This window comes from Hemiscyllium ocellatum, chromosome 1 (genome assembly GCF_020745735.1).
Source record: "Hemiscyllium ocellatum isolate sHemOce1 chromosome 1, sHemOce1.pat.X.cur, whole genome shotgun sequence".
Lineage (NCBI taxonomy): Eukaryota > Metazoa > Chordata > Chondrichthyes > Orectolobiformes > Hemiscylliidae > Hemiscyllium > Hemiscyllium ocellatum.
Genome location: NC_083401.1, coordinates 116,023,119 through 116,033,997, shown reverse-complemented (window position 1 = coordinate 116,033,997; position 10,879 = coordinate 116,023,119). Strand labels below are relative to the sequence as shown.

At 38.7% G+C, this 10,879-nt stretch overlaps 1 protein-coding gene across 1 annotated transcript in view; it reads left to right on the top strand.

The window, feature by feature from the left end:
* The window catches only part of zcchc4 (zinc finger, CCHC domain containing 4), a 93,392-nt gene that overhangs the window by 62,937 nt on the left and 19,576 nt on the right, over positions 1-10,879 (top strand). The window contains exons 6-7 of the mRNA XM_060825122.1: positions 3,138-3,210; positions 7,417-7,567. Of these exons, the coding sequence (XP_060681105.1) occupies positions 3,138-3,210; positions 7,417-7,567 (224 nt within the window). The remainder of the gene's footprint in view (positions 1-3,137; positions 3,211-7,416; positions 7,568-10,879) is intronic.

Here is a 10,879-nt window from a genome sequence, read left to right as displayed (position 1 = left end):
ATTTATTTGGCATCTCATCTCTCTCCATTTAGCCAATCATTCTCCTTATATTCTAGGTTCAAAATATATCGTTGGGACTTCTGTTTGCAGCACTAGCCAGTTGCTTTTCTTTTGTTACTAATAGTTAGTCAAGCCCATCCAAATACAAACAGGAGAAGTCTTTGAATTTAGACTCAATGTCAAGGAGCTTCTTCGAAGGAGTATAGTTGGCTAATTTTCTTTTCTGATGTTTGATTAAAAAGGCAGTAGTGGATTAATGTTATTGTTCTTTTGTGTTGTAAATTTAGATTAAATCATGGAAATTTATAGTACCCCTGTACCAAAGGGAGGACATTCAACCGTTTTACTGATCACAATAATGAAAGAATTGTTTACTTTTCTCTTTCCCTTGCTGTTTTCTCATACTTCAAATATTTCATTTCTAATATTGTATCCATTTCCCTGTTAAAATATGTTACAGTTTTGAGACAGCAGAACATTCCTCTTCCTAATGACAGTCTGTATAAGATAAAATCTCCTAACTTCTACCTTAACTATTTTGGTGATTGCTTAATATGATGCCTTCTATTTGTTATATTGCCAAACAATAGAGGTAATTTAATATATTTTACTTTATCAAGTCTTCTCATAACTATAAGTCATACAGTCATAGAGATGTACACCACGGAAACAGATCCTTTGATCCAATCCGTCCATGCTGATCAGACATACCAACCTAATCTTGTCCCTTTTGCCAGCACTTGGCCAATATCCCTTGAACCCCTTCCTATTCATAAACCCATCCAGATGCCTTTTAAATGTTGTAATTGTACCAGCCTCCACCACTTCCTCTGGCAGCTCATTCCATACATGCACCAGCCTATGCATGAAAAGTTGCCCTTTTGTTCCTTTTAAATTTTTCCCCCCTCACTTTAAACCTATGCCCTCTAGTTTTGGTTTTGAAACATTTATTTAACCTTTTTCTCATTCTAGGTTATAGGTTAATATTTCACCTTGGTATCATATTGAATCTCTTCTGTGTTAAGTCCTGACCTTTAAATCCTGCTAAAGTATGCATTTAAAACTGAACACCTCTTTTTTAATTTGTAAATGTTTTGTATTACCTTTTTGCTTTTCATGCTGCAACATGTTTTTCGCATGAATACCACGTTTTACATTCCTTTCATTGAGAAATGTCTATTGGCCATTCCTGTGTTTTCTTCTTTGACTAACTCACTGCTGCCATACTGCCTGGATTACTGTGTGCCATAATTTTATCAATTATTTCTCTGTGTGCATCAAAAACCTTCTTGAAAACCGCTATGAGCAACATCCATTTCCTTTTACTCAGCAAGTCTGTGCTGCTAGTCCTTAAATAAGCTAATTTCTCTATGTTTTAGTTTACAAGTAATTAGATCTCTTTTATGGCTTAAACTTCTCTCAGTAGGATGACTAATCTATAATTATCTGGTTTATTCTTTTATCAAAGTTGTCATATTGCCACCCTTCCAAGCTTCTAACAAACGTTCATTTTGATGATGTTTGAAAGATTGTGACCATAGCTTATAACTTTGACTTATATTGGCATTCTGCTTTTGTACAGCTACAACAGTATGGAATTTTTCAGTGAAAAAATATGGCAAAGTACTCATTTGATATCTCTGCCATTATTTTGTTTTGTAAAATTCACCTTCTCATTACTTATTTATCCAGCCTTTTTTTTGAATTTTACTTTTTATATAATTAAAACCATTTACCAATTTGCTTTATTTTACCCACTAATCTTCTCTTATCCCTTTTATTAGCCTGTTTAATTCCCTTTCTGTCAGTTAAAGACGTGGAAAAGTCATTTGATACATATTTAACAAACCAATAGCATTAAATAATATTCTTACCCTTTGGGAAGGTTGTAGATGGGCAGTACTGTTCTGTTGACAGCACGTTATGGTTGAATAAGAACGTTTGATGATGGTCGGATGTTTTGAAGTTTGATTCATTAGCCTCCGGATTTATGAATTTTTATACCCACCTAGGACATCGTGTATATTTTTCAAAAATCCACTCCATCTTTCGAGAATGACATGAAGCCATGGACACAAAGTTGCAGTATAGAATCAAAAAATAATACTGAAGGAGGTCATTTGGTCACAGTTTAGCATTTACATTTGTAAGCCACCACATCCCAACCCAAAAAGGATTAAAAGCTTGACCAAATCCTCTGCAATTTCCACTTTTACTTTTCTCAGCAACCAAGGCTCACTGGGCCCAGTATCTCTTTATCTACTTTCATCTTATCCATTTCCTTTACTGCTTCTTATTCCTTTACTGTGACATTTAGCGTTGTTTTTCTTTAGTGAAGACTGATGTAAAAATACCATCACTATTTCAATCATGTCTTTGCCTATCCTTTTATTTATAAAATACTCCTGATTTCCTTTTCATGCCTCCCACCAATCTTTTGCCATATGTTCATATTGCCCTCAATTTCTTTATCTGCTGTCCGTGTACTTTCGGTATTCGCCTTGGTTCTCTCGAGTCATAGAGATGTGCAGCATGGAAACGGATCCTTTGGTCCAACTCGTCCATGCCGACCAGATGTGTCAACGCAATCTAGTCCCACCTGCCAGCACCTGGCCTCAAACTTATTATTCTAATTTCTGAGAAAATGGGTTCACCTCTAGCCATGACAGCTGATGGAATGTGAACTCGGGTATATTATAAAATCTGATATTGAAAGCTAGTCCCAGTAAAGATAACCTTTAGAGCTATCATCAGTTCTTGTAAAAATCCATTCAGTTTAAGAAGATAAATCTGCCATCCTTACCTAGCCTGGCCTACATAGTAAAGACATTGTCTTAACTGTCCTTTGGATTAGCAGCCACTCATTTCAAATGCATCAGACAAATGGGAGCCTCTTTATTGTTTCATCACCGGATTATTTACTCAAATCCTAAGGGATAGATTGATGCAGGCAGTGGTGAGAAGTATTACATTCTGTGTTAAGACATTTCTTCCTCAGTTTGATGCATTCAAAAATCACCTTTTATGTTCTTTATATTCATTCTCAACTGTTCATAATCTAACTTTTGTGTCTCATAGCCCAGTGCACAACTCGTAAGAATACCTGTAATAATAAATATAATTTATTTTCATTTTAGGTATTCCCAGTTTTATTCAGAGGAGGAGTTTTGCCACTACAACATGTTTAATCATTATTTCTTTGGGGGAAAGGTAAGTACCAATACATATATGATGTGGTGTTCGATTATATTGGTATAATAGCAATGTAGTTCCTTTGTTCCAGATGGGAGCAAGACAGGAAGCAGGAACAAGCAGGCCAGTTAGCCTCGCATCTGTTGTATGGAAAATGCTAGAATCTGTTATTAAGCAGGGCACTTAGAAAATCTTCATGCAATCATACTGAGCCAGTATGGTGTTGTGGAAGGACAATTATGTTCGACTAGTGTATTAGAGTTATTTGAGTAGTAATAGGTCAGCTGGTCAAAGGGAAACATGTAGCTGTGATGTACTTAGATTTCCAAAAGGCATTTGATAAAGTGTCACCTTAAAGATTATTTATTAGCTTGAAGAGGAAAGTTGGTTAGTTAGCAGGAAGCAGAGCGTAGGGACACATGGGATCATTGGGGTTGACAAGCTGTAACTAGTGGTGTGCTGCAGGAAGCCTTGCTGGAGTACAGCAGTGTGTGCCATCTGTAAGGTGTCCACAGTAATTCTACGAGGCGCCTTCCAAACCCATGACCTCTATTCAGTTGAAAGACAAGAACAGCAGAAGCATGGGAACGCCAGTTGCAAGTTCTCCTCCAAGCCTCACACCATCTTCACACCATAACCCTCAGTCTATTTGCAATATGTTTGAATGATTTGGATGAAGGGACCAAATATATGGTTGCTAAATTTGTTGAAGAGACAAAGATGGGTAGTAAAATAAATTGTGAAGAGACTGTAAGACGTCTGAAAAGGGATTTATTTGGGTTAAACATGTGGGCAAAAGTTTTGTAAATGGAGTATAAGTAGGTATAATTATGTTTCTGTGTTTCCAAGTTGTTGGTTGTAGAATCATAGAATCCCTACAGTGTGGAAACAAGCCATTTGGCTCATCAAGCCCACACCGACCCTCAGAAGAGTATCCCACCAGACCCATTTCCCTACCTTATCATTTTATATTTCCCCTATGACTAATGCATCTAACCTACACATCCCTGAACATTATAGGCAATTTAGCTTGGCCAATTCACCTAACCTGCACATCTTTGGATTGTGAGAGGAAACCGGAGCACCTGGAGGGAACCCACGCAGACACGGGAAGGATGTGCAAACTCCACACAGACAGTAGCCTGAGGCTGGAACAAACCCAGGTCCCTGGCACTGAGAGGCAGCGTGAACCACTGAGCCATCGATGCTGGTTCTTGGTCACTGCACAAGAAGCTCGCTGTTTAGGGAACTTATGTAGCTGTGATCTATTCTATTCCTAAGGTTCAACATAGTGCAGGAACTGGTGACAGAGGTAACAAAATATATTTGAACTAATAAAATATTTATTAAATTAAGTAGTAAATTAAGAAAATACATTTGCTGCATATATAAATCCAGTGTAGAACAAGCTCTTAGGACAACACTAAAATGTATTATATACAGCATTTCAATGGGTAATTGGGGAAGGTTGTAAAGCAAAAGTGGGTTTACCTGTTATGAAGCTTTCATTTATGTCCTTCTACTTAAATTAGTAAATCAATAGCTAATTATATTTGGTACCTTCTGTTGTATTTCAAACCTGTAAGATTTGTTCAGTATGTAAATCTGCGTTCTGGTTCTATAATCGGAGTCTAAATTAAATAGTTTGTTTCCAACTTAATTCCCACTCAGAGTGTTATTGACCCGAATCACTCTGCCCCACCGGTGAAAATTAACTCCTATGATTCTTTTTAACACTTTCAGACTGGTACTGTTTTATTTGATTTCTGAGGATATTACCAAAATTTTCACTGATAGTTACCTTTCTAATTCTGGACGCAGACTTGAAGATCCTGATTTTATGTGATTCTCCTGCAGGCTCTCCTTCAAACCACTTATTCTGTTTAGCACTTGATTAGATTAGATTAGATTAGATTACTTACAGTGTGGAAACAGGCCCTTCGGCCCAACAAGTCCACACCGACCCGCCGAGGCGCATCCCACCCATACCCCTACACTTCCCCCTTACCTAACACTACGGGCAATTTAGCATGGTCAATTCACCTGACCCGCACATCTTTGGACTGTGGGAGGAAACCGGAGCACCCGTAGGAAACCCACGCAGACACGGGGAGAATGTGCAAACTCCACACAGTCAGTCGCCTGACTCGGGAAGTGAACCCGGGTCTCAGGCGCTGTGAGGAAGCAGTGCTAACCACTGTGCCACCGTGCCGCCCACTTCTCTATAGTTGTTTCTTCAATCCTTGAATATGTTGTTTGAATTAAAGCCTTTTTATTTGGTAGTTTGTTTCAAATACATTGCACACAAATGTTTAATTTTTTGTGATGTTCTTCCTCTTATACGCGATTGTTACATGTAATCTTTGAATATTATCCCTTACTTTGTGAAGCTTCATCCTGTGATAATTGATTTTGATTTTCTCTCCATCACTCTTTTACAATCCCCTTGTTTTATCTTGCTCTCACTTTCTTCTATTTCGATAAAAGCAATAATTATCAGTTCATGCAAATACATAATTTATTTAAGTTTGTTATATGCTTTGAGTACGATTCATCCTGTTATGTAGTTTATCCTGTCTGTTTAGCCTCGTATTATACTTCCTTGCTGTTTGCTGGGTAAACCAAATAAATTGTTGATTAACTAGATGTTCGATACTGCTCAAGTTCCATGCTATCTGTTCAGTTCTTGATTTAATTAGAAACAAAATTAAGCAGTACGGAAGGAATTGAGTATTGATTTTTGTTTGTGTACCTCCATCACTTTTATACCGGCAGTAAGTGACCAGTTTTCACAATTTAATTGATGCTGTTATAGCTGAATACATAAATTAACTATATTCTGTGTGGCATCCAGTTTAAAAGTTGTCTTACCTCGGTTCCTTTGCTGCTATCTGATTTTCAGAGACTTAGATCTCCTTTCTGTTGGTCTTGCGAAGAGTTGATCATAAAACTATTCCGTTCAAATTCTTAAACCGTAAAGCAGACCGTACAAAGGTTGTGCTTTGTTATCCAGCATCTTGTGTGATTTCTATTCTGTTATTCCTGTTTTGCTCCTCCTCTGATTCCCCGGATCAAAAGGACATGTTGAAATTGAACCAATGCATGTTTGTTCGGTTAAGCAGTGAAGACGTTTAGAAGTTAAATTTTTCCTGTTCATTATAGTTCAACGGAATCCATATGTTAAGCAGCATTAAGATTTTGAAATTATACAAGGAGGCTTTAAAATTGAACCATAGACTAAAGAAAGAAGCTGTATAGCCCACTGTGTCTGCCTTCTGCTGAACAAAGTAGCCATCCATTCTTAACCCCTTCCTAGCACCTGGACCATAGCCTTGCAGTACTCCAGGCACAGATAAGTGGAGAGGTTCCACCTTAACCACTGAACTGGACAGTGAAGTCCAGCCACCTAATTCCCTCCAGTGTAGCCTTTGTTATCCACAATATTGCAGTCCATTGCTGTAGGTAAAGCCATAATATTTTTATTTGGAGTTCTAGGATTTTGACCTAGTGACACTGAAAGAGTGATGCATTCCCAAGTCATGGTGACTTGTAGATGGTGGTGTTCCCATGTACCTGCTGTACTTGTCCTTCTAAATAGTGGTGGTTATGGGTTTGAGAGGTGTTGTTTGAGGAGCCCTGGTGAATTTCTGCAGTAAATCTTGTGGATGGCATATATTTAAAGCTCCTCTTAACCATCTCTGCTCTAAAGAGAATGATTTATTGTTTTTCTGGGACACTCCACATAATTAAAGTCATGTTCTATTTCTGACTTCTCAAGACTGCATTGATCCCTTCATTGCTTTCCTCTGCTTTCACATTAGTTGTGACTGCATGTCCAGTTGTGAGGCCTGAATAGATTGCACAAAAGCAATGTGTTCTGTATCACATCACTATTTTGCATTAGAAGATCAAGCAGGCTACAAGCAATTCAAAGCAGCACAATTCAACTTGAATTAAATTAAATTGGATGCATGTGTGTATTTTTATTGTTAATTTTTTTCATAGTACTCCCTTTTATTTACCTCAGGGGGAAATTTAAAAATATCTCCTTGTAAGTAAGAGCAAAGATTCAGGTCATAAAATTATCATAATTGTTAGCCAAAACATTTTAAATACATATTTCATGTATCTTATTTATAAAAGGTAATTGTCAGTACAGCTGTACAACCGGTTTGAAATTGCTCTTGTGTTTTGACACGGATTTACTTCATTTACTTTTCATAGCCAGCCTTTGAAGCATTCCGAACATTCTTATGTCAGAACAAGGGAAAGTCTGTTGTTATGGTGACTGACCCGCCATTTGGCGGCCTAGTGGAGGCTCTAGCCCACAGTTTCAAAAAGATTGTTGGTGAATGGAAGACTTCACGGAATACAAGTATGGAATCTCAGTATTATATGTATTCAAATGAATGGAATAGGAATATTTTGTACTTAGGAATATAGAAACATGAGGAACACATCTAAGCCAGAGAGTTCAACAGTATTTGATTTGTACAGCGAAAGAGGGTGTGTTAGTTAGTCTTGATCCTCATCTCAATTCCAATTATGTGCCTTTACTCCATAGCCATGTCCCTTGATCGGCCTAACCTCATACCTATCAATCAAGTTTTGGGAACTCCCAATTGTTGTCATATTGACCCCTTTTGGGGCAGTATGTTCCAAGAATTTGGCTACTTTTGCATGAGAAAGTACTTTGCTCCTGGATGCTTTAGCCCTAATTTTAACATTTTGTTTCTTTTGTTCTTTGTTTCTACGCCAAAATGAATAGGTGCTCTGGATTTATCTAAACAAATGCTTCTATGATTTTGATCACATCTCTCCTCAATTTACTAATGTTGAGCAAAAAGAAGCCACATTTATGGAATCTCTCTCAAATACTCATAGTTACTTGGAGCATAGAAGGAGTCCATTCAACCTATTGTGTTCAAGCAGGTCAACAAGATTTGACTCTGCTAATTCCATTCTTGCATTCTTGGCCCATAGCCCTGGAGCCTACAAGTGAATATTCTAGATACTACTAAAATGTTACTAGAGTTTCTGATTCAGCAACTCTTTTAGGTAGGCTTCCAGATTTCCAACATCCTCCCGAGGTGAAAAAAAAGCAAATTACGTCTTAGCCTTCTACCAATTACCTTAAATCTATGCCCTCTGATATTGACCAGTCTACTAATAGAAATACCTTCCTAACCACCCTATCTATGCTCCTCATAAGCTTATGTGCCTCAATCAAGTGCCCTCTCAACCTCCACTACTTTAAGGAAATTAACCTCAACCTATCCAATCTTTCCCACAGACCCTTGACCCACACAGCAGCCAGGTAAATCTCCTTTGTGCCCTCTCTCAGTGTAATCACATCCTTCCCATAAAAAACTGCACGCAGTACTCCAGTTGTGGCCTAACCTAAGTTTGTTTATACAGCTCCAGCATAGCTTCTTTGCTTTTGGGTTCTGTGCCTCAGCTAATAAAGGCATGTATCCCATATGCCTTCTTAACCAACTTATCTACCTGTCCTACAGTCAGAGGTGGTGAATCTGTAGAACTCCTTACCACAGAAGGCTTTGGAGGCCAAGTTTTCAAGTGTGTTGAAGACAAATGTGGGTAGGTTCTTGATTAGCAAGGGGGTCAAGGATTACAAGGAGAAGCCGGGAGTATGGGGTTGAGAAGTATCAAATTAGATTGAATGGCCAGGAAGACTTGATGAGCCAGTGGCCCAATTCTGCCCCTGTATCATACGGTCTTGTGATATTATGGCCTTCTGGAAATCCAAGTACATTACATCAGTGGACTTTCCTTTATCCACATTGCAAAGAATTTCAAAAATTGGTTTGATTTAATTTGAATTATGTCTGTAGATATTGAAGAGGTAATATTTGTCCCACTTTATTGTTCTTCCTCCATAGCCCTGCAGATGTGTCCTTTTCAAGTATTTATAAGTTACCTTTTTGAAAGTTTCTATTGAATCTGCTTCTTTCATTCTTGCAGGCAATGAATTACAGACTTACTAACTTGCTGAATTAAAAAAAAACTCATCTTCTGCCTGGCTTGTTTCCCTTTGAAAGAATTCTTAACATTTCAGCCTGCATCAAATCACCCTTCTCTCTGCTTTATGTAAAGAGTGCCAAATGTCTCCATAGTTTAATCTTCTAAGCCCAATCACACAGAACCTAAGACTGTTACATCTAAATATCACATTCTGGGCACATTTACTGAAAGAATATGTGGTAATTTCTACAGACAATAGACAATAGGTGCGGGAGTAGGCCATTCTGCCCATCAAGCCTGCACCACCATTCAATATGATCGTGGCTGATCATCCTTAATCAGTATCCTGTTCCTGCCCTATCTCCATAACCCTTGATTCCACTATCCTTGAGAGCTCTATCCAACTCTTTCTTAAATGAGTCCAGAGACTGAACCTCCACTGCCCTCTGGGGCAGAGCATTCCACACAGCCACCACTCTCTGGGTGAAGAAGTTTCTCCTCATCTCTGTCCTAAATGGTCTACCCCGTATTTTTAAGCTGTAGCCTCTGGTTCGGCACTCACCCATCAGCGGAAACATGTTTTCTGCCTCCAGAGTGTCCAATCCTTTAATAATCTTATATGTCTCAATCAGATCCCCTCTCAGTCTTCTAAACTGAAGGGTATACAAGCCCAGTCGCTCCAGTCTTTCAGTGTAAGGTAATCCCTCCATTCAGGAATTGACCTCGTGAACCTATGCTGCACTCCCTCAATAGCCAGAATGTCTTTCCTCAAATTTGGAGACCAGAACTGCACACAGTACTCCAGGTGTGAAAGATGCTGAAGTCACCAGGGCCCTGTACAGCTGCAGAAGAACCTCTTTGCATCTATGCTCAATCCCTCTTGTTGTGAAGGCCAGCATGCTATTAGCCTTCTTCACTACCTGCTGTACCTGCATGCTTACCTTCATTGCCTGGTGTACAAGAACACCCAGATCTCTCTGTACTGCCCCTTTACCTAAATTGATTCCATTTAGGTAGTAATCTGCCTTCCTGTTCTTGCCACCAAAGTGGATAACCATATGTTTATCCACATTAAACTGCATCTGCCATACATCTGACCACTCACCTAACTTGTCCAGGTCACCCTGTAATCTCCTAACATCCTCCTCATATTTCACCCTGCCACCCAGCTTAGTATCATCAGCAAATTTGCTAATGTTATTGCTGATACCATCTTCTATATCATTAACATATATTGTAAAAAGCTGCAGTCCCAGCACTGATCCCTGCAGTATCCCTCTGGTCACTGCCTGCCATTCTGAAATGGGGCCGTTTATCACTACTCTTTGTTTCCTATCAGCCAACCAACTTTCAATCCAAGTTAGTACTTTTCCCCCAATACCATGCGCCCTAATTTTGCTCACTAACCTCCTATGTGGGACTTTATCAAAAGCTTTCTGAAAGTCCAGGTACACTACATCTACTGGATCTCCCTTATCCATCTTCAGAGTTACATCCTCAAAAAATTCCAGAAGATTAGTCAAGCATGATTTCCCCTTCCTAAATCCATGCTGACTCTGACCTATCCTGTTACTGCTATCCAGATGTGTCGTAATTTCATCCTTTATAATAGACACCAGCATCTTTCCCACCACTGAGGTCAGACAAACTGGTCTATAATTTCCTGCTTTCTCTCTCCTACCTTTCTTAAAAAGTGGTATAACTT